This window comes from Aedes albopictus, unplaced genomic scaffold, assembly GCF_035046485.1.
Source record: "Aedes albopictus strain Foshan unplaced genomic scaffold, AalbF5 HiC_scaffold_119, whole genome shotgun sequence".
Lineage (NCBI taxonomy): Eukaryota > Metazoa > Arthropoda > Insecta > Diptera > Culicidae > Aedes > Aedes albopictus.
Genome location: NW_026916580.1, coordinates 37294 through 62375, shown reverse-complemented (window position 1 = coordinate 62375; position 25082 = coordinate 37294). Strand labels below are relative to the sequence as shown.

Genomic DNA, 25082 nt, shown 5'->3' with positions numbered 1-25082 from the left:
TCTTCTTCATGGCTCTACGTCCCCACTGGAACTTGGCCTGCCTCACTTCCACTTAGTGTTCTTTGAGCACTTCCACATTTTTTAATTGAAGGGCTTTCTTTGCTTGCCATTGCATGACTTTGTATATTGTGAGGCAAGGACAATGACACACTATGCCCAGGGAATCGAGAAAATTTTCTCGACTGGGACGGGAATCGAACCCGCCGTCTCCGGATTGGCGATCCATAGTCTTAACCACTAGGCTAACTGGAGACCCTGGGAAGCTGACTAGACTGATTAAAGCAACGATGAACGATGTGCAAAATTGCGTAAGAGTTTCGGGTGAACTATCCAGTTCATTTGAATCTCGCCGGGGACTGCGACAAGGTGATGAACTTTCATGCCTACTCTTAGACATCGCTCTGGAAGGTGTGATGCGACGAGCCGGGCTCAATAGCCGGGGAACGATTATCACAAAATCCGGTCAATTTGTGTGCTTTGCGGACGACATGGACATTATCGCCAGAACATTTGGAACGGTGGTAAAGCTGTACAACCGCCTGAAACGCGAAGCAGCAAAGTTCGGACTGGAGGTGAATGCTTCAAAAACAAAGTACATGCTGGTAGGCGGAAGCGAACACGACCGGATCCGTATGGGTGGTAATGTAACGATAGACGGGGATACTTTCGAGGTGGTGGAGGAATTCGTGTACCTCGGATCCTTACTGACGGCTGACAACAACGTGAGCCGTGAAATCCGGAGGCGCATCATCAGCGGAAGTGGGGCCTATTACGGGCTTCAGAAGAAACTGCGGTCGAAAAAGATTCACCCAACCACCAAATGCACCATGTACAAATCGCTAATAAGATCGGTGGTCCTCTACGGGCACAAGACATGGACCATGCTCGAGGAGGACCTGCAAGCACTCGGAGTTTTCGAGAGCCGCGTGCAAAGGACGATCTTCGGCGGTGTGCAGGAGAACGGTGTGTGGCGGAGAAGGATGAACCACGAGCTCGCTACACTTAACGGCGAACCCAGCATCCAGAAGGTGGCCAAAGCCGGAAGGATACGATGGGCAGGGCATATTGCAAGAATGCCGGACAACAATCCGGCAAAGCTGATGTTTGCAACTGATCCGGTTGGCACAAGAAGGCGTGGAGCGCAGAGAGCACAATGGGTGGACCAGGTGGAGCGTGACCTGGCGAGCATTGGGCGCGACCGAGGATTGATCGGCCTAGGTCGAAGAATTTTATCTTGAACTAGCTGTCCCGGCAAACGTTGTCTTGCCAAGCTGTAGCGGTTTGACAACTGTTGAGGTCATCGTAGCAACGCACTCTAGATTGATTTAATTTCGATCACGTTGAATTTCTTCCCGGCTCATAAGAAAATCAGTATTTTCACTATTTTCATGCTTTTTTAAATGATTTTCGTAGCTTTTTGTTCATATAAACACAGCCACCACGAATATGAACCGAACCGTGCAAGAGTCATGTCGATCAGTTTATTCGTTCTTGAGTTTTGTTGCCTCAAAGGAACTTCGAACTCATTTTTATATATATACTAGCTGAACCCGGCAAACTTTGTCTTGCCTACTGCGTTTTTTTACGTTTCAAGTTTCTCGCCAAGACCAAGTCCCCGTTCAAAATGTATGAAGATTGGATTTTCAAAAACTCTCGATTTGTCCATGTTTTATGGCTCATAAACCTTCCTTGGGTGAAAACTAACAGAACAAAAATAAGACGACCCAAATCGGACCCTCCGTTCGCAAGTTATGCGCGGTCCCACGTATGCCACTACATTTTTATATATATAGACTAGCTGTCCCGGCAAACTTTGTCTTGCCAAGCTGTGGTGGTTTGACAGCTGTTGAGGACATCGCAGCAACGCACTCTAGATTGATTTTATTTCAATCATGCCAAATTTGTACCCGGCTTATGAAAAATCAGTATTTTTTACATTCTTTATACTTCTTGAATGGTTTTCGTAATTTTTAATACTTATAAACACAGCCACCATGAATACGAATCGAACCGTGCAAGAGTCATGCTGATCGGTTCACCCGTTCGTGAGTTTTGTTGCCTCAAAGAAACTTTGAACTCATTTTTATATATATAGACTAGCTGTCCCGGCAAACTTTGTTCTGACAAGCTGCGGTGGTTTGACAACTGTTGAGGTCATCGCAGCAACGCACTCTAGATTGATTCAATTTTGATCACGCTGAATTTGTTCCCGGCTCATCAAAAATCAGTATTTTTGCAATTTGCATACTTTTTAAAGTGATTTTCGTAACTTTTTCTGCATATAAACACAGCCACCATGAATTCGAATCTAACCCTGCATAAGTCATCCTGATCTGTTCACCCCTTCGTGAGTTTTGTTGCCTCAAAGGGACTTCAAACTCATTTTTATATATATAGATAGATAGATATAGATTTGATGTACAGGTCGGACTCGATTATCCGGAGTCAGGTTCCGTCGCTTACCAACATAATATCACATAAACGAAATGCTGTAAGAAGCTGAAATTTTGACGGATCACTAATCAAAGTTGTTTTGACAAAATGTCAAAATTTCAGCTTAATAGAGCATTCTGTTCTCCAGGTATAGTTTTTTGCATTGCTAACTGGACTGCGACAAAGTGCGGTATCTCAAATAAAAGTGCGATATTGCATCAAATCGTTCCGGTGTCTTCACCGTACTTATTCATCACGAGCTAATGAATAAGTGCGGTGAAGACACCGGAACGATCTGACGCAAAATCGCACTTTTATTTGAGATTCCGCACTTCATTGTCGCACTTATAACCGCGCAATGCGCAATATATGTTGGAGAAGTACCAAAACCCGACTCCGGATAATCGAGTCCGACCTGTAATACTAAATAAATGAAAGGGGTTTAGGGGAAAGGTCCAAAGAAACCGAGCAAAATCATATAAAACGTAAGTCGAAGGAATCTGCAAATATTTAAGTGATCCTCTACCAGCCCTGGTCCAAGCACCACCGGATGACCTCGTTCACCGTTCGGATATGGAATTGTGTGAACGTTTCAACTCAATTTGGGTGGTTGGTTCCCTTTGACTGCCAGCTCAATTTGGTGCGAAATTGGTCGAAAAGAAGTCCTCTGTAGACCACAAGCAGGCAGCAAAAGTCTTCCAGATAGAGGCATATTGTCCAAGTGGCGCTTGAATGAATGTAAGCGACAACTTCTTCAACTTCGATATACCAATCATTCCATTCTCCGAAGTCGGAGAAACGTTCAAGCGTACCACCACTACGAACTCGTTGGTCATAAACCACCGTCGTCGTTCACAAGTAGTGAGCTAGCAAATGTGGCTTAGTACTCGACTCGCGCTACTACGCTACGCGTAGGTAATGCGCAACCAGTGCAGTGTAGAGTAAATGTCGTTGGAAAACGCCTTGGCTTGCTTACACATTCAGTCCTCGCTCGCGACTCGTCCGGAGAAGACCAAGTTGGAATCGCTAATCTTGGGCATTTTGCACCGTTTCGCGGGAACACACAAAGACTGACTGTTGTAGATCATCATCGGTGACTTGTTTAGATAAGTTTTATTTTAGGTGAGTGACATAGGATTGTGTGTGTCTTCTGAAGATTGACGTTGATTCACTTTCGATCGAAAGTGAACATGACGATGAAGAATGGTGGAGTGACCGATAGTGGCCTTGTCTTCACAGTGCAGTGCCCCGTTCGCCGTGAAGCAATCTGTTCGCGAAAGGGCCATTTGCGTAGGTTCCGGGAAGACATTTGTTGTGGCTAGCGGATGGATCTGCATGGCCATGTGGTGAAAGAGATACAAATGTGATTAATTACAGCTTTTCTTGATGTGATCGTTGTGAATATGAAGGAATATCGTACAACTGAAATGTGTGGAATGGAGGTCATTCTCATACCTGCCTGTGCAAGGAGAAGGTGCTTTATGTGTTTCCTTTTCGGGTGTGCTCAACTGACCGTTGATGTGCAAGCTGTGACTCACGCTGCATACCATGGTTTATATCGAGCAATGTGTTTGTTGTTCGCGGTTTGATAAGGGCTAAGATAAGATCTACGCGTTTACTTCGGTTATTACTTCAAAAGTTTTATAGGATTAAAAAGTTCTCTTAGTTAGACTCTAATTATTAGAGTATTATAGCATACATCAGGGGTCTCCAGTTAGCCTACTGTTTAAGGCTATGGATCGCCAATCCGGAGACGGCGGGTTCGATTCCCGTTCCGGTCGGGAAAATTTTCTCGACTCCCTGGGCATAGTGTATCATTGCACTAGCCTCACAATATACAAATTCATGCAATGGCAGGCAAAGAAAGCCCTCCAATTAATAACTGTGGAAGTGCTCAAAGAACACTAAGTTGAAGCGAGGCAGGCCAAGTCTCAGTGGGGACGCAGAGGCACAAAGAAGAAGAAGAAGCATACATCATCTTTTTGGCTTAACTTATCTACTGGGACAAAGCATGTTTTTTCAACTTAGTGTTCTATAAGCATTTCCACAGTTATCCTAAGAGTTTCCTCTGTCCATGATTATTTTGCATGTGTATATCGTGTGGCAGGCGTGAATATGTTTTTTTTTTCTGTTCAGGTGCGCCACTGTGACCAGTATTTAGATCTAGTGTGGCAATATCCGTAGCCTTAGGCAGCATCCATTTATTACGTCACGCTGAAATCGACATTTTTTACATCCCACCTCTTTTTTGTTATGTATGAACATCCTAAATCATCCTAAACAATCCTAATCCACAGACAAACAGACGTAACTCTTAGAAGAAATTCATCAAACACTTTTGTCCGGTGTCATTTTCATGAGCACACTGCCACCTGTTGGTACAACCGCGCGCGACACTATCGGCCATGATGGATTTCGATTTGACGTTTTGCTGACACGCACACTACTACACAAATTGCCTGTAATTTTCGTTTGCATCATTCAGCAACGTGTACACTGGCAAACGTCAAAGCGATCGAACACTAGCGCCTCTGGTGTAACAATCGCGCAAATCAAATGAAATTGAAATTGATCGTTAAATGCATGTGCCAAGCCCTTTTGAAGAGTGTTACGTCTGTTTGTCTGTGCCTAATCTATCTATCGAACTGTCAAATCGGCTACCTATCGAGCACGCCAGCAAAATTATGAAAACAAAGTCTGGCGAAGAAGAAGAACAACAATCAAAAGAAGCCGTCTTTGCATGTCTCTATATATACAGTCTCCACTTCCTCCCTTCTCCCTAGAGCATTACGTAATTTGTGGACGGCGACTTAGTATTTAGTACACGTCGTACTATTTCATTGTCATTGAGAGGCAATGGAGCATCGATTTCTGTACAGTTTTTGTTTGGTTATCTCAGAGGTTCACATGGGCGTAGCTAGAGTGGACCAGGGGGTCCAAAAATTCCTCCAGGACTTTTTCCATAACTTCTTCAAGGATTTCGCTATGGATTCCTTCGGGTATTCCTCTAGAGATTTCACCAGACATTACTCCGAGAAATTTCCTGGGATATCTTCAGAGCTTCCTCCAGTGCAGTTTGTTCCGATGCTTTACTTCAAGGATTCCTTCAGTTATTTCTGCAGGTATTCTTTCAAAGATTTTTTCAGGAATTTCTCCGTGTATTCCTCAAAAATTCTGCTAGAGTTTGCTCCAATTATTCCATCTGGAATTATTCGAACTATTTCTGTAGGAATTTCTTCCAGGAATTCTCTCGGAAAATTTAACCAGATATTACTCAAAATGAATCCAAGAATTAATCATTTTGTACAAAAAAAAATCCTTAAAGAATCCATCAAAAGATTTCTTAAATAATTCATCCAGAAATAACTCCTGACATGAATTCATTCAGATTTTTTTTCCAGGGATTTCTACAGAAATTCTTCCAGGAATTCTTTAAGAAACCTCTCCTAGGATTTTCTAAGGAATTCCTTCAAGAAATCCTCCAGGGATTCACTCCCGGAAATAATCCAGAATTTCCTCCAGGATTTGTTTAAGGATTCCCTTAGTAATTCCTCTTTGGATTGCTTCCGGGATTCCTTCTGGGGTTTCTTCAGGAACTACTGCAGCCCATGAACGCTTCTCAGAATTTCTACCTGAATTCTTTATGCGATTTCGTCAGTACTTTTTGGGATTTCTTCAAAAACTCCTCCTGGAATACCCTCAGGAATTCCTATAGAGTTATTTTTTTTTGAATTCTTTCTGGGGTTCCTCCAGAAATTCCTTCAAGGATTCCTCCAGGAGTTCTTCCAGGGTTTTCTCTGGGAATTCCTGCAGGGATTTCTTCAAGAATATCTTCAGGGGTTACTTCTGGAGATTTATCCAGGAATTCCTCTAGACTCTCCTCCAGAAATTCCTCCAGGAATTTCTCCATGCATTCTTGCAGGAATTCCTCCAGAGATTCCTTCTAGAATTGTTTTAGGGATTCCTCCATGTTCCTCCAAGAATTCCTCCAGGGACTCCCCTAAGGATTCTTCCAAGAATTGTTTCAGGGATTTCTCCAGGAATTCCTTTAGGAATTTTTCCACGAATTTCTTCAGGGATTCCTCCACGGCTTCCTCCAGGAATTTTTCTAAGGATTCCTCCAGATTTTACGCTAGGAATTCTTCCAGGACTTTGTCAAGGAATTTCTTCGAACATTTATCCAGGCATTTCTCTGGTGATTCCTCCACGAATTTCTCCAAGAATTCATCCTGGGATTCCTCCAGGAATTTCTCCAGGTATTCCTTCAGAAATTCCTCCAAGAATTTCTCACGAGATTTCTTCAGAAATATATCCAGGGATTCCTTCAGGAATTCCTCCAAAAACTTCTCTTGGAATTCCTTCTGGAATTTCTCCAAAAATTTCGCCAGGGATTCATCCAAAAATTCCTCTAGGAATTTTACCAGGAACTCCTCCTGACATTTCTGCTAGAATTCATCTAGAAATTCCTCCAGAAATTTCTTCAAGAATGCCTCTAGAGATTTCTCCAAGGACTCATCCAGGGATTCTTTCAGGGAGTTCTTCAAGGTTTCCTCCAGGAATTCCTCCAGGGATTCCACCAGGAATTTGTCTAGATGTTCCTCAGGGGACTCCTCCAGGATTTCCTACAGCAGTGCTTCCCAAACTGTGCGCCGCGGCGCCCTAGTGCGCCGTGAACATCTCTCAGGTGCGCCGCAGGCTCTTGGGCCAAAACACAAAGAACAAACTCTTATTACATATTGAAGGCAAAATATATGTTTAGTTGTTTTTGTGTTGTTTTGTAAAACTAGTGTCACCTCAAACCCTTTTTTGTATTCGATACCAATGTTTTGCCTTTTTTGTGGAAGACTTCAAAAGAAACTCATTCAATGGGGTTTTCTCTCTTCTAAATTTTCAATTACATAGTAAATATTCCAAAGTCAACGAATGTTTTCCGGAATTTATAAAACCTTCATAAAACATTTCGATTTTTACAAAATTTTTATATTTCTGGAATTTTGAAATTTTTTGTAAGACTCTCAAATTGTTGGACTTTTTATGATTCGGCTTAGTTTTCGATTTTATCAATGTAGCTTGCAATTCAAAGTAGATATTTCAAGAAACTGTTTTGAAGTTCTTTCCATAATACTGTCATATATAATTACTGTCAATCTCCAGGTATTCGTGCTGTCACAAACGTTTCGGGACGACATTTTTACTTACATCACTATCATAACTTGTTAGTTTGTCTCTATGATTGAGATTTCCTCCTTTAGACTGGTTCAGCTCCTTATCATAAAAAAAATCTGCGACAATTTATGTGCCGATTTCATGCATGATTCTGAAACTGCCTTTTTTGAGTTGTTGAGTTGAGTTTTTTTAGTTCCGAATACAATCTATTTTCCCATAAATTTGGTAATCTACGTACTTGTTTTTTAAATTTCAAAGTTTTGCAATGCAATTCTTCAGCAATCTAAAGTTTGTGTTAAGTTCTGAGAATCTTTAAGCAGTATTTCTTTTTTTTTTAATTATAAAAAAGCATGTCATTTCTTACGATTTATATGTGAAATTTTGAATTGAAGGAGTTAAAATTATTAAAATTCTTTGTAAAAAGTTGTTGGTGCGCCTCGAAAATTTTGAAAATTTCAAAAGGCGCCGCGGTAGCAAAAAGTTTGGGAACCTCTGTCCTACAGAGATTCCTCCATGAATTGTTTCACTGATTCCACGATGAATTCCATGGAAACTGCAGTAGCTTCAAAACCCACGAAGACGCATTTTCCGAAGTCTATCCAAACGGAGGCCTTCGCTTTTGCGGGTGACCCAAAGCGTGCGGCGGATGCGACTGCCAAGAATTCGTAAAAGCGATTGGAGGCAAACGGTAAGTCGGACCCCAGCCAGGTGCCCCGGAAACCTGGGAAGGGTGGTGGGGGATTGTGACCATTGTTATGTCCTCAGTAACCACAATTTAGGGCGGATCCGGGAGAGGGTTCTCCCTTGGACCATAGTTGAGCGGAAGAAGAGAAAAAAGAAACCACTGGATATGCAGAAGCGTACGAACACCAAACCTAAGAGACATAGGAGGGTAGATACCAAGCGCGAGAAGGGCGACGTGCTTGCCATCAAGACCGCACAATCCAAGTAGTGAGAATTCTTGAAGACGATGAGGGGCGACGCCAAGGTCATAGATCTAGAATCAGCCGTGCGCAGTATTATTACTCATACTGGTGAAATGAGGTCAAGCGCGACAAGGAGCGCAAGGAGCGCCGCCTACAAAAGTCTGGCGGAAAAGGTCCTTGACGAGGGTGTCGAGGTGAGGGCTCTTACAGCGGAGGTGAAGGTGTAGAACCTAGATGAGATCAGTGACGCGGAAGATCTCGCCACGGCACTGCGGCAGTAGTGCGAGGTGCAGGTGGTCACCGTAGGCGTTCGGCTACGGAAGAGCCCGTCAGGGACACAGATAGCCTTGATACAGCTTCCTGTGGTAGACGCGAAAAGGTCCGTTAAACTATGGAAGCTCGAGGTGGGCTGGTCAATATGTCAACTGACCTTGCACGAGCCACCGGAGATTTCTTTCAGGTGTCTGGAACCAGGACACAAGTGGCCATAAGCCACAAGACCACACGAGTCCACCCACGTGTTTGATTTGTTCCGAGAAATCCGTGAACAACAAGCACTCAACGGGAGGTCTAAGGTGCCCGGCGTTCAGAAGAATCATAGCGGAGAAATCACAGTGCACACAGAACAGAATCAATCGGTGCCGTAATCGCTTGTTTTCGAATAGGATGAACATGGGAGTGTGAGATAAATTATTGCACTCGTAAAAAGAGCAATTTCTAAAGAAATTCCTAGAGGAATGCCTAAAGATATCCTTGGGAAACACCTAGTGGAATTCCAAAAAGAATCTGTTGAGATATTTTCGAATGAATTTCTGTAGGAATTTCGAATTAAAATTCCTAGACGTTTTTGGGGAATATCTTGAGAAACATATGGATAAACATCTGTGAATATTTCTAGAAAAGTCTCTTCAGAAATTTCTAAAGTAAATCCTATGAAAAATCCTAGAACATATTGCTGGAGAAAATTTCCGAAGGTATTTCCGCAAGAGTCTATGGAGAATTTTCTGTAGGTGTCCTGGACGGAAATCCTAGAGGAAATTTTGAAGCAATAAAAAATACATAGAAGAACACCTACGGGAATTCCTGATGAAATATCTGTAGGAATTCCTGCAAGTATTTCTGTAGGAACTCCTGATATCATGAATGAATCTCTGCAGGAATCCATAAAAAAAATATGTCAAGATTGTTTCGGGAATTTCAATAGAAATTCTTGAATAATTTCCTGAAGGAATCCTTGGAAGAATTTCTGAATACACCGCTGGAAGAATTTCCAAAAGAATCATTGGAAAAATCTCAGAAGGAATCTCTGGAAAAAAAATCTAAATAACTAAATGAATCCTTAGTAGATTTATGAAGAAATTTTTGGAGAAATATCTTAAGAATTTCCTAAAGAAATATTTGAAAGAATTCTTGGAGGAGTTTCTTGAAGAATCCATGAATTCTAAAAGTGAAATAAAAACTTTGAAGGATGAATCGCTGGAAAATGTTCTTTGGAATTCCTGGAAGAGTTAGAGAAGATAACTTTGGAGACTTTCTAAATTTCTGGTTTTCTGAAATAGAGGAACTTACGTATTTTCGGCCGTTTTGTTGTCTTCGTCATGTTTTTTTTAACTCAAATTTGGTCCCCCCATGACGAAGAGAACAAACCTGCCGATAATAACAGGGTGTCCACACAAAATCAAAAATGAAATTCCCGCATTTTTCCCGACTTTTTCCCGCATTGATTTTAAATTTTCCCGACTTTTCTCCATGTGCTTTTGGAGCATACAAAACATTCCAAAATCCAAACCTTTGAGTGGATCTGTAAAATTTAGTGGGATATTTATAGTGTCTTTATCATACTGGGACAGTTACGTAATTTTTCTAAGACGTTAAAACATACACGCAGAAAAATGGCGCTTGTTTAAAACAATAAAACGCATGGTTGATTTTCAAACTGAGAATTTACTTATTCCAAAGTTATATTTTATTGTTTTCATTTAGAGTTTATCGATAAAAACAACCGATTACCATCATTTCATATAATGTCGAAAATTTCATTCGTTTCAACAAAATAAAAACCATAAACATGGTCCGAAAGCACTCACACAGCTCTAAAATGCTTACCTCAACATCACCACAACGAAGAAGGTGTAGCAAATCCATCACGCCAACTTCCAAGTGCAGCTTTGGCCGTGATGGATAACGCGCAGGTACTCACGACAGCATCCACAAAAAGTTGATCGGTTTCGCCTTTATTGTCTTTTTTAGTCGTTCTCCTCCCCATCCGCTTACCGACGGTCTAAAAATAGATTTCCGAGCTGCCGCAGTTGCTGCCGTCACCAACACAATCACATTCCGGGTTTGTTAGTGGCAAAAGTGCAGTCGTTTCAATCAATCCATTTTTTCATGTTGAAAATACCATATCTCTGTTTGTTTTAACAAACTGTCAAAAATTTCGACAAATGAATATATTTGTATTATCAAGCAATAGAACAGTTCAGTTTAAACTAGAAATCAGTTTGTCGCTATAGTAAACTGAATAATCGGTTGATTTGAACTAGAATTTAATTGTGTTTACAATTTATTTTTCTGCGTGTACCAAAACAATTCTACATGTTACATGTGCTTGAAGTTCGCTTTTTATTCCTCAGGTCTTGTAACGAAACCCATAGGGTAGAAGCTTCAGTTTTGGCCAGTACGGAGTGTTGCGGATAGCAACGAGGTTATGATGTAACGATTTAAAAAAGCATAGGTGGCGATGCGAAAACCGTCATAACTTCAAAAACTTTCACGAGAAACAGAAGCTAGAGAAACTATCCCAAACCTGAATAAGAATAAACCTTACCCGAACATTTGTCCCCGAAAACGAAACCAACAAACCCTTAACCCATTAACGCCCGAATTATGCCACAATCACAGTAGATGTCTGTTTTTTTCTGGAGTATCTCAACCCCATAAAAGAAAGTTATTGCAGTCATTTAAACGGAAATCTACGGTGAAATTTTTGTTTTAATACACAGTGGGGCATATTCACGTGAAACGTTGAAAATTTTTTTTTTAATTTTTTTTTGCGCAGCTACCTTATTACTATGAGCTATGTAAATCTATTTTAGATGACTGATCATAGTTGATATTCTCCTAATAAAAAAGTTACAGTTTGAAATGTTCGAGAAATGGATTACATTAGTAATAACTAAAACAATCTGCTAGTAGCTTATAAATGGATAGTTTTCAACAGTTTTTAGGCATTTCAATATGCATAATTCTAATAATTTCTATATATAATGGGTTGACCACAGACAAACAGACGTAACACTTCGAACATTTTTCGAATCAAATCATAGTCATGGAAACATGTTCGCCCAATACTAAAAGGACTGAGTTTGGCCGACCATCAACTAGGTGGCGGTAGTGGGCAAACGTCAAACTCGAGCAAAAACGATGCGAGCGCCACGGGTGGTCAGTTGGCCAACTATCAAATTTTCAAATAGACCGTTAAATCGGTGTACGATGCAAAATATCAGAGTGTTACGTCTGTTTGTCTGTGGGTTGACATTCGGCATTCTAGTAGTATATCCTGCCCACCGTATCCCTCTGGCTTTGCCAGCACGTGGCTCACCCTCTCCCGCCACACACCGTTATCTAGTACAGAGCGAAAGATTACACAGCGCAACATTTTTTTGTCTCAAGAGCAAACTTATGTGTCTCTGACAGATTTTGGGCCGCTGAATCCGAATCCGGGCTCAGATTTGCTCCAACACGTCACAATTTTGAGCTATACCTCAATTTATAGGGCGAAATATGCGATTTTGGGCTTTTTTGACTGCAAGCCATCAAGCATGGAAATATTTTTTTTAAGCAATCAAAAGGTTAATTGGTCAATTAACATCTAAATTAACGACTCATGCAAAATATTTCGTTTTACCTAATCAAATTTGATAGATTTAAGCATTTTATGTTAGTATGAAAACTTGCATGCAACTTTTGCAGGGTGACTTGTATGGGAAATATTGTACCTAACAAAAATCGCTCAAAACCATCAAATTTGAAAAAAATATTTCCATGCTTAATAACTTGCAGTCAAAAAAGCCCAAAATCGCATATTTTGCCCTATAAATTGAGGTATAGCTCAAAATTGTGACGTGATGGAGCAAATCTGAGCCCGGATTCGGATTCAGCGGCCCAAAATCTGTCAGAGACACATAAGTTTCCTCTTGAGACAGACCAAAAGCTAATTTTTGTTACGCTGTGTTATCTTAGCACTCGTCATTCGAAAACTCCAAATATTTGCAATTGTTCTTTGAGCTTGGTTTATGTTTCATTTTTATAAAGGACCTTATGAGCGTTCTGCTCATCTCATTCTCCCGCGCAGAGCTATGGAAAATCATGGACGAAAACGGCTTTCCTAGGAAGCTGACTAGACTGATATTGCTGTGTGCATTCGAAACGCAAATATCAAATGCAGGAACACCAAATGCGGTAAGATTTTCTAACAAGTAACCCGATGTCAGTGGGAGCATTTACATCCTAGGTTGGCGGTGGTTTTGGATATGGTTGCTAATTTGCCTTTGGTAACACTGTGTTACCGCGTTTGAAGCGCATTTGGGCACCGTTTGCATCTTGAACGCACACAGCAATAAAAGCAACGATGGAGGGTGTGCAAAACTGCGTAAGGGTTTCCGGTGAACTATCCAGTTCATTCGAATCTCGCCGGGAACTGCGACAAGGTGACGGACTCTCAACTCAATCTTCAAGATCGCTCTGGAAGGTGTGATGCGACGAGTCTGGCTCAACAGCCGGGGAACGATTTACACAAAATCCGGTCAATTTGTGTGCTTTGCGGACGACATGTACATCATCGCCCGAACATTTGGAAGGGTGAAGAGCTGTATACCCGCCTGAAACGCAAAGCAGCAAAGGTCGGACTGGTGGCGAATGCCTTAAAAACAAAGTACATGCTGGTAGGCGGAACCGAACACGACCGGATCCGTCTGGGTAGTAATGTTGCGATAGACGGGGATTCTTTCGAGGTGGTGGAGGAATTCGTCTACCTCGGATCCTTACTGACGGCTGACAACAACGTGAGCCGAGAAATTCGGAGGCGCATCATCAGCGGAAGTCGGGCCTACTACGGGCTCCAGAAGAAACTGCGGTCGAAAAAGATTCACCTACGCACCAAATGCACCATGTACAAAACGCTAATACGACCGGTGGTCCTCTACGGACACGAGACATGGTTCAATCAGCAGCCATGCAGTTCTATTTCATCGTAAAACTACTTTATCAATATTTGTTCAGAATTTTTAGAGCCCACTTGCGCCACCTAGCGATCAAACCTACAACCAACTAGTTCACTATAGGGTAGCTCTGGATGTCCTGATCGACCTTGTCGAAGTCAAAATTCTTCTATGTAGTCTGATTCTCGAGATACAGAAGTTTAGAATGATTAGAGCCCACTAGCGCCACCTAACGGATAAACCCAGAACCAACTAGTTCACTATCCGTTAGCCCTTGATGTACTGATCAACTTTGCCGACGACGAAATTCTTCTATGTAGCCTGATTTTCGAGATACAGAAGTTCAGAATTTGTAGGGCTCACTAGCGCCACCTAGCGGTTAAACCTAAAATGAACTAGTAAACTATCCATTAGCCCTTGATGTCCTGATAAACTTTACTGAAGGCTCATTTTTTCTACGAAGCCTGATTTTCGAGATTCAGCAGCTAAGAATGTTTAAAACTCACTAGCGCTACCTAGCGGAAAAACCTTGAACCAACTAGTTCACTATCGGATAGATTGTGATGCCCTGATCGACCTTGCTGAAGACGAAATTTTTCTATGTAGTCTGATTTTCGATATCCAGAATTCCAGAATTTTTAGGGCTCACTAGCACTCACATGGCCCACTTGCGCCACCTAACGAATAAACCTAGAACCAACTAGTTCACTATCGGATAGCTGTTAATGTCCTGATCAACTTTGCCGAAGACAAAAATTGTCTATGTAGTCTGGTTGTTGAGAAACAGAAGTTAAGAATTTCTATGACTTGCTAGCGCCACCTAACGGATAAACCTAGAACCAACTAGTTCAGTATCAGATAGCTCATGATGTTCTGATCGACCTTGGCGCCACCTAGCGGACAAACCTACAATCAACTAGTTCTCTATCAGATAGCTGTTGATGTCCTGACCGACATTGCCGAAGACGATATTTTTCAATGTAGTCTGAGTTTCGAGATACAGATGTCTGGAATTTTTAGGGCTCACTAACGCCACCTAGCAGATGAACCTTGAACCAACTAGTGCGCTATCGAGTAGCTCTTGATGTCCTCCTGATCAACGAAATTCTTCTATGTAGTCTGATTCTCGAGATACAGAAGTTCAGAATTTTTAGAGCCCACTTGCGCCACCTAGCGGACAACCTTGCCGAAGACGAAATTCTTCTATGTAAACGGATTCTCGAGATAAAGAGGTTTAAATTTTTTTGGACTCACTGTGGCGCTAGTGACGGATAAATCTAGAACCAACCAGTTCACTATCGGATAGCTATTGATGTCCTGATCAACCATGCCGAAGACGAAATTCTTCTATGTAGTCGGATTCTCAAGATACAGAGATTTATTTTTTTAGGACTCACTAGCGCCACCTCACGAATAAACCTAGAACCAGCTAGTTCACTATCGGATAGCTCTTGATGTCCTGATCAACTTTGCCGAAGACAGAATATTTCTATGTACTCTGGTTGTTGAGAAACAGAAATTAAGAATTTTTATGACTCGCTAGCGCCACCTAGTGGATAAACCTAGAACCAACTAGTTTAGTATCGGTTAGCTCTTGATGTCCTGATCGACCTTGTCGAAGACGAGATATTGAAATTCTTCTATGTAGTCTGATTCTCAAGATACAAAAATTCAGAATTTTTTGAGCCCACTTGCGCCACCTAGCGGACATACCTACAATCAACTAGTTCACTATCGAATAGCTGTTGATGTCCAACTTTGCCGTACACGAAATTTTTCTATGTAGTCGGATTCTCGAGATACAGACGATTAATTTTTTTAGGACTCACTAGCACCACCTAACAGATAAATCGAGAACCAACTAGTTCACTATCGGATAGCTATTGATGTCCTGATCAACCTTGCCGAAGACAAAATTCTTCTGTGTAGTCGGATTCTCGAAATATAGAAGTTTAAATTTTTAAGGACTCACTAGCGCCACCTAACGGATAAACCTGGAACGAACTAGTTCACTATCGGATAGATATTGATGTCCGGATCAACCTTGCCGAAGACGAAACTCTTCTATGTAATCGGATTCTCGAGATACAGAGGTTTGAATTTTTTAGGACTCACTAGCGCCACCTAACAGATAAATCTAGAACCAACTAGTTCACTATCGGATAGCTATTGATGTTCTGATCAACCTTGCCGAGGACGAAATTCTTCTATGTAATCGGATTCTCAAGATACATAGGTTTAAATTTTTTTGGACTCACTAACGCCACCTAGCGGACAAACCTACAAACAACTAGTTCACTATCGGATAGCTGGTGATGTCCTGATCAACTTTGCCGAAGACGGAATTCTTCTATGTAGTCTGATTCTCGAGATAAAGAGGTTTATTTTTTTAGAGCCCATCAGCGCCATCTAACGGATGAACCTAGAACCAACTAGTTCACTATCGGATAGCTATTTATGTCCTGATCAACCATGCCGAAGACGAAATTCTTCTATGTAGTCGGATTCTCGAGATACAGAGGTTTAAATTTTTTAGGACTCACTAGCGCCACCTAGCGGATAAACCTAGAACCAACTAGTTCATTATCGGATAGCTCTTGATGTCCTGATCAACTTTGCTGAATATAATTTTTTTCTATGTAGTCTGACTCTCAAGATACGAAGGCGACAGTATTAGCAATGGCTGTTGACGAAACACCTGTCAAAGCACAATGTTTCGTGATCACTAGTGCCACCTACTGGAGCGAATACGTACTAAATTACGTGCTATCGAAGACTCCTTGATCTTCTCAACAATTTTGCTGAAGACACCAGTCTTCCAAAATGCTTCATTTCTCCGCAGTTATCGCAAAAGTTACTTGTTACAACGCCGCAGGGATATAAGTTTTTGTAGTTTTCTGGACCGGTCTAAAACATGTACCGGTCTAGCCGCAACATAACCACCGCAGCATGACAGCTCGCGTGCGATAGTAGTAGTGTAGTAGAAGTGTAGTAAAGCGAGAAGGTAAATAAAAACATACAATGATGATGATTATGAGTAGGGACAATGGAAATTCGCGATTTCGCGGAAGCCGCGAAATCCGCGAAATTGGGCAATGGTTGCGAAATTTAAGAAACCCCGCGAAATGACACGAAATCTGAGAAAATTCAGAAAATAACCTCAAAGTTTCGCTTATTTTAAAATTAAAAAAAAGAATTGGCTGATAAATTTTACCAATGTAAAATAATTTAAAAGTTTAATACATTTTACATCGACTTCTTTTCCAATTTTTCATTAAATTTGTTACTTTCCCTGTAAATTTATGATTACGCCTCATAAAATTCAAGTGAATTATTCGTTTCGCATGCAAAATTGATGTTTTCTTTAACAATACGATCAAAAATATGGTGCCGCGAAATTCGCAATGTTGGCCCTCGAAATTTGAGAAATTTTTCCGCGAATTTCCATTGTCCCTAATTATGAGGATAGGAATATTTCGCCATTGCATTAAACCGATCAGCCAAATAAGTTGAGTTGTTCAAAAGCGCGTTAATTTAGTGAAAGTATCTCGGAAAGTTTAGTGAGTTCAAAGGCGAGAATAATTCTAAAAATCGGTGTGATTATTGACAATACGGTGAGAACTCAAAAAAGAAAATAATTAGTAGCGAATGTGGAATATTTATGTAATTACTTTCGAAATCATTTCGTAGCCGTGGCCAGTCTGATCCGAGTCCAGGTACCTGGGAAACACCGGTAAGGGAAATAGAAAAGCTGTCCACATTCCGGCGCATCCACTGTAAGTAATTGCATGACAATACTAGCAGAAACGGTTTGAGTATTAATTGCAATTGATCGTGTTAATACTGTACTTTAGATTCGCACTCGATCAAGCTAGGGTAACTGCACCCATTGTCATCCCAAAACAAAATCGGAAACCACTTCTTGTGAGTATTTGTATTTGTATAGAATAAGAATGTAAATTGAATGATTAATAAATTACAGTTTTAAGCGTTGCTACAAAATCTGAGCCGCTCTAAAAATTTTGGTTTCCCTTCGGGAACATTTATAAATAGATCACTGGGCGTTCGAGGCATCTGATCTATAAATAGATCACTGGGCGGAAATGGGTTAACCTGCAAGATTACGGACCGTCTTCCCCGGCAAGAACGAAACCGATCCCGTGGCGACATCCCTGGTTGCTGACGGTCAATATTCCCGGCAAGTACGATCATCTGATCAATATCGTTGTTGTAAACACGGAGTTTTGGCCATAGTGCGGTATTGAGCCTGTTGCGATCTAAATCGACGTAAATTTATTTTTTACTAGTAGATCCTAATACAATATGATGATTACAGCTGTGAAAACCACACATTTTGATTAAAAACTGGAAGAAAAATATATGTATTTCCTTAAAAAATCTGCTACCATATATCTATTTTGGCCAGGGTGCTTTTAATTTGGCCACTCCCATAATAAATACACGTGATTGGCCAAAATAGAAACCAAACTTAAGAATATGGCAAAAACTGCGGCAGAGCTGGCCAGTTCCACTTTCAATACAAAAATCAAGTATTGGCATGATTTCTGCATTTTTCCTTCAAAATATAGATTGAAAACTTTATTTTGACGCATTGGTTGTTTTCATAGGATTATTGGTTATTTTTATAAAAATGATTTCCCTTAGACTGGCCAAAACCGGTGCCCGCACCCTATTTGAATTTATTTGTATCGGAATTCCCAAAAGATTTTTTGTGTACTCCTTGACCCTAGTAGGATGTTGGAGTGAATATGACTTAGACAGGCTCGCTGAACGTGATCTACACCACTGTGATGCGCTCAGCCATCTTAGAAAGGCTATGAAATACACGATGAAGTTCCAATTACAAATCAGGACAAACAAATGGAGTATACTCTGGTGAATTCTTTATAGGGATTTGTTTACGCTATCACGGGAATTCTGAAGATGTGAATGATGGAATGTAATTCTGGTATAATTCCTATAGGTAGTTCCAATTCTTATTTTATGTAAATTGATGATTTATTTAAAAAATCTGGGGATAACTATGATAAATTTCTTGGAGTAATTTTCCTAAAAAAAAATATCTGAGGATTTTTATTCATGAACAATTTGTAGTTGATTTTGTACAGAAATCCTCAGTCCCTGAAAAACAAAACTTTGACTTAATTTCTAATCTGAGTTTTGAAGAACTCTCTTAGAAACTCGTGAATAATTTTTAGTGGAAACTGATGAGTAGTGGATACAGCTTTTCAAAAAAGTTATAACGCAAAATCCAAAAATGTATCAAATTTTTTATCAAATTGCTGTATGAGTTTAAATAAATCCTCTACAGCCATTATTAAGTTTTATTCAGAGCATTTGATTAACTTTCCATTCAAGGCTGAAAGAAATCAAGAAATGGGCTTAAAATTCTTCCAATATTTGAAACGTTCTTCTGTCTTTTAACTTTCTAGATTTCAGTAACAATTCTCGCAAGAAAATCCTACAGAATTGCTTCTATGAATAGTTCCAAGAAGGACATAAGGCAATTCCTGAGATTCGCAAGAAATAGGTATAAAAACCTCTACAATATTTACACTTCTGTCTTAAAGAGAGCTTTTCATATTTTAATAACATTAGGAATTCCTTCAGTAGCTTTTCTTCAAATTTTGAGGGAGATACTTTGAAAGATTCCATAAAAATCCAGGGAATCCAGTCTTGTAATTTTGCTTCCATTTTTATGTCAGTAGTTGCAAAGACAATATTTTCCAGTCAATTTGAGTGACCAGTTTTTAGATTTAGAATATCAAGATTTTCCAATACAAATAAAAATCATAACTTTTGAACCTGTTGTCCGTTTTTTTTTTTGTTTGAAAGATATTGTAGTTTTCAGGAAAAATACGCTGAAAGGGCCAACACAGTTTGGCCAAAACAGGTGCAAAAAAATTGAATACATATTGATTTTTTCACGTTTCATGGTCTCGGAACCAAGGAAGTACCCTGATAAAATCAGAAAATTCAGGAAATTCGGCGAAACATATCTATGAACTATGAAATTTCGCTAAAAATACCATTAAGAATTAAGAATATTACAAAAAAATCCTTTTTTGTATCAATGAAACATGACCCAGGTTGGGAAAATTTCAGACTATACCAGCGGAAGCTATCATGGAAACAATCTAATTTCATGATTTTAGTCCGAAAATCTTCTTCAAAGTTCATCAAATTTATTTTACCCCTGAGGGGTATGCCACCCCTCATTTCTGGTGAAAATTGTGGAAAAACTTTGGAGATGTATTTCTTTACATTTCTGCTAAAATCATTCAGAAAGTTTCTACCAAAAATATTTCTTTTTTTGCGAGCCAAATCGAATCATTTTTTTTTTTCAAAATTGTGGTTTATAATATGTGCCTAAATATAAGAGCTGATCGTTGTTCAGAGCATCCGGACAATATTAAGCTATCATCCAGATAATCTCTGTCAACCAAGAAATCACCCACTGAGAAGCGGACCTGGTGTGATGGTTAAAACACGTGACTATCAAGCCGAGGACCTGAGAGCAAATCCCTCTCCCGACATTATGAGTTTGGAAGAATATCGGAAGGGAAGTAAAGCGTGGGTCCTGAGATGAACCAATAATGGCCATTATCAAATGTTTGGATTTTGTAATTTTCTTCGTCAGGCTTTGGAGGAGAGGATAGAAGTATAGTAAAATTATGAAATTGAGTAAGAACTTGGATTTGAAATGAGTAAAGTGTTTAATCTAGGTTTGGGTTTACATTCTGTGGGAATTACACATATATTAAAAATTCCCGATCATAAACAAAATTCCCGACTTAATCCCGCATGAATTTTAATTCCCGACTTTTTCCCGCATTTCCCGAATTTCCCGAGTCTGTGGCCACCCTGTAATACGCTTTGTCACCCTATTCGTTAAAGGGATTCTTGAAGCAATTTGTGGAAGATTTTTTTAAAGAATCTTCGGAGGGATTTCTAAAACAACATGGTGAAGTCCATTGAAGGTTTTTAAGATGAGTTCTAGACTAACATTTGAAAAGGGCGGAACAACCATTGCAAATTCTCACTTGTTCCGTCTCTCCTTGGCGTATTTCAATATTTTTATGCAAACTTTTCCCGTTAGCAGATAGAGGGGAGTCAGATTCATCTGTTACTGGTAAAAGATTTCATGAATAATGGGGGGTAACCCTAGGAGGGACGGGAGAAGCAGAAATTCGCAATGGCTGTTACGCCCTTTTCAAATGTTGGTCTAGAGTTCATGGAAAAAAATCTAGAGCAATCTCTGAAGCAATTTCTGATGTAACATAAGAAAATTTTGAAGCAATTCATGGAAGAATTTCTGAAGCCATCCATGCAAGATTTTCTTAAAGATTCAAATCAATCATCAATAATACATGGATGGATTTCTAAAGGAATCGGATAAGTCTTTAAAGGAATCTGTAGAAGAATTTCTGAAGGAATCCTTTGAAGATTTTACGAAAACCTTATTTTTTTGGAGGACTTTCTTAAGCAATTCCGGAAGCAATTCTAAGAGGTTCCCTGGGATTTTTTTTCGAATGAATCGCTGGACAAATTGTTGAAAAAATCCCTGGAAAATTTTCCGCAGGAATCCAAGAAAAGGTGTCTCTTGAGGGTGTTCTAAAAAATTCACGAAGGAACTAATGAGGAAATCTTTGGAATCTTTTCTGAAGGAACCCTTCTGGAAATTTCTGTAAAAAAATTCTAGAGGAATTCCCAATTTTCTAAATACATCCCTAGAAGATTTTGTGAAATCATCGCCAGGAGCAATTTATTATGATTTCTGAAGATACTTTTGAGAGATTGAAAATACCTAAAAAATGTCTGAATAATTTTAGAGTTTGTTTTTAATGCTAAGATTATTGCCTTGTTTTCCCAATGTTTTTTTTTTGTACAAAAACTTGGAACTTGGAAAGGTCAATTTTTGAGCGGATCGACTGAGACGTTTTATCTGACATTAAGGCTTCGCAATCTCTAATGTGAGAAAACGAGATTTATAATTTGCCCGACGTTCCGACACTGCCTGGGGTTTCGTGCCTTCTTCATGGGTAACTACCCAAGTAACCACGAAGCCGTATATAAGTGCATCAATTTTGCTATATATTTATATTTAAAATTGTGAATATCATGCTGCATTACTTTAAACACCCCATTGAAGCAATATTAAAGTCGAAAAGGGCCCCACTAAAATCAAATTAATGCCACATATTGCAGCACGTTGACTGCCATTACTAAAGTAACATAAATGCATGTGCTGTACATTTGCATTTACACATGCTAAATACGTGCAACACGAAAAACCAAAACAAAAATCTATTTTTAGCACCGCTTCATTATCGACGATACTAATGCTTCCACACATGAATGGTTTAACCATAATTTTTTTTGCCGCCGGGTCGGGAGTCGAACCAGAATTGTTGAAGACCGTTAGATGAGTTCCATACGCCCTGGCACCTTGGATCGTTTCTGCTGCAGTGTTAACAACAGATATTTCATTAACTAAAAGGAGAATGTTCTTCTGTCTCAATCATTGCAGTAGAGTGCGACTATGTCATATGTAATAGAATCCCTGTAAACATATTCGTATAATCACTGATAAATACATACGGTAATGCATTTTAGAATATATTTAATCAATATAAATAAGAAAATTAAAACACCCTTCGCACACTGCTCACATGCTAATTGTGGTTTCCATCATCATTAGCATGTGATAACCAGCCAATAGAAAAGAGAAAAGGTAATTTTTAAAAAGGTTTTGCTGAAGAAAGCCGTCGATCGGTGGTTCAAGCGGGGATTAAGTTGGTCGGGAGTCGAACAAGAAATGTTGATGACCGCTAGAGTAAAGTTTTTCACTCTTCTTGATTTCATTTGTTTACCATTAGAGTCAAGCTTTTACAATTGTATTGTTAGAGCAAACTTTGCTATTTTGTACATTGCATTTATTCAGTTTTTGCAGTGTTGAATTATTGAACTATCGTATATCAGTTTTTAATACACCCTAATGTAAACAAAAATGTAATGCATCATTGCATTGATAATGGCGATCTGAAGGATTATTGCATTACAAGTGTGGAATTACTGCATTTCGCATTTCAAAGGTTGATATTCAGTCTAGTTCGTGCAATGATATAATGCTTGTGGTTACTTGGGTAGTTGCTCGTTTTTGGTTTTATGTTTCGTTTACCTCCAGGGTTCCTGATTTCCACTTTTCATCTTCTTCCACATTCGAAGATAGTCAACAGCGAACGGTTGTCGCTTTAGTTTGTGTGTTTGCTTGTCAGCGACGACAGTAAACTCCGGCGAACGGTGGTAAGCCACACTTGGAAATTACTCATTCGTCCGCATTCGCATCGCAAGCGATCGAGCGGTGATGCGATTTGTGAGAGATACGAGTGATATTGTGCATACGATTTTTGAAGTTTTCAAAAATGTTTATTATTTTCTTTGCCAATCTAGCATTTCAACAACAATACACTAAAAATGTATGCATGCCGAACTTCTAGCTATGATAATAGCCGCTTCGATCGCTCATCAGCATTCTTCACCATTCGCCATTCATTTATTCGCTTGCGATCCAAACTGCTACGAACGGCAACGAATATCCATGTCAAGCAACTTGCGCATTGCGTCTTACTAGTCATGGGGTTCATCATGGTGTTTCATCACGACAATCCGTTTGCTGCATCTCTCTCGATTCGCTTTAGCAAAGATGAGTGAATATGAATGGATTGAGGCGAATATACCGATCCTTGCCTGTAACAGTCTTGTTGAGTTGTAGGTTACATGACTTATTTCGTCTTTCTAGTTTTACAAAGGATGTACGTAATTGGCGGAAATCTTCCGTTGCAAAACAACTAATTACCCGATCTTCTCTAAAAACTATCCGGAGAGAAGAAGAAGCAGATTCACTCGTATACTAATCAAAATCACTTCCTCTCTCTACCATTCCAGATAGCCCCGTAAACACCAAACCAGCACAAAGATGTCTTCCCGCAAAACGGCCGGCCGTCGTGGAACGACCAAGAAGCGCGCCCAGCGTGCCACCTCGAACGTTTTCGCCATGTTCGACCAGGCGCAGATCGCCGAATTCAAGGAAGCCTTCAACATGATCGACCAGAACCGCGACGGCTTCATCGAGAAGGAAGACCTGCACGACATGCTGGCCTCGCTCGGCAAGAATCCGACCGAGGAGTACCTGGACGGTATGATGAACGAAGCGCCGGGGCCGATCAACTTCACCATGTTCCTGACGCTGTTCGGCGAACGGCTGCAGGGAACCGATCCGGAAGATGTGATCAAGAACGCTTTCGGGTGTTTCGACGAGGACAACACCGGCATGATCAACGAGGAACGACTGCGGGAGCTGTTGACCACGATGGGCGACCGGTTCACCGACGAGGACGTGGACGAGATGTTCCGCGAGGCGCCGATCAAGAACACCATGTTTGACTATATTGAGTTCACCAGAATCCTGAAGCACGGAGCCAAGGACAAGGACGAACAGTAATTTATTGTTTCGATTTGTTTTTGGGCTTTTTTATGTTTGTGGATCCGGTCTTTCTGTTTCCGTGCACGACTTAATTGTTTAGCTAGTAGTTATCCTATATCTTTCCATCTTTTTTCGACGCAATCTTTCCAACTGTTCTTTCCTGTGTTCCAATTGGAGTTCAAACTATCGTCAGTATTCTTCATCGAAAAAGTGTAGCATTTACCCTTCCGTTTATTTCGTTCTATCGCAATCGTGAGCAACCAAGTTTAGTGGGGATCGAGTACATTATGATAACTAAATTGTTTCGGAGAAAACAAACCAGAATATATCACTTATCTCTTATTGAATCGCAAGATACATTTTTGAATATATTTAATACCGTGTAAGAAAAGGATACGATGGGGGTCTCATTCAATCCGAACACTCCCTTCTTTTTTTCTGGTAGTAAACGACTCGTAGATTTTATGTAAGTAGAATTTGGTTGTGTCAGTGTACAAAACGTGATTTTACAGGGAGAACACTAACATCCTTTTGCCCCAATTAGGTTCGATGAAACGCAATCAGCTCCGTTGGTCCCAACCGGCAGTTTGGTAAATCGTAACACTTCCAAGGTGACCATCACAGTCAAGAAGAGTGTGTCGTGGAACTAGAATTCCGCAGGTAAGTTGTGATCCTTCGGATACGCAGAGGAGAAACCGAAGAGCTACGAAATAGAAACCTGAGCTGGTCGTGATCGATGATCCAAATCAGCATTTTACACGGTGGTTGGTAACACACTAGATGGCAAACCGCAAGATACGGGTTGCGTGCCGGTCGGAGCAATTGGAACTG

The 25082-nt window shown here is 40.2% G+C and overlaps 1 protein-coding gene across 1 annotated transcript in view; it reads left to right on the top strand.

The window, feature by feature from the left end:
- LOC109422051 (myosin regulatory light chain sqh) overlaps positions 1-24645 on the top strand; it is a gene marked incomplete at its 5' end in the record, with an annotated part of 30146 nt that extends 5501 nt beyond the window's left edge. Inside the window, 1 exon segment of the mRNA XM_019696686.3 lies at positions 23714-24645. Coding sequence (XP_019552231.1) covers positions 23745-24269 — 525 coding nt within the window. The 3' untranslated portion in view covers positions 24270-24645.
- Between the last annotated feature and the right edge of the window lie 437 nt (positions 24646-25082).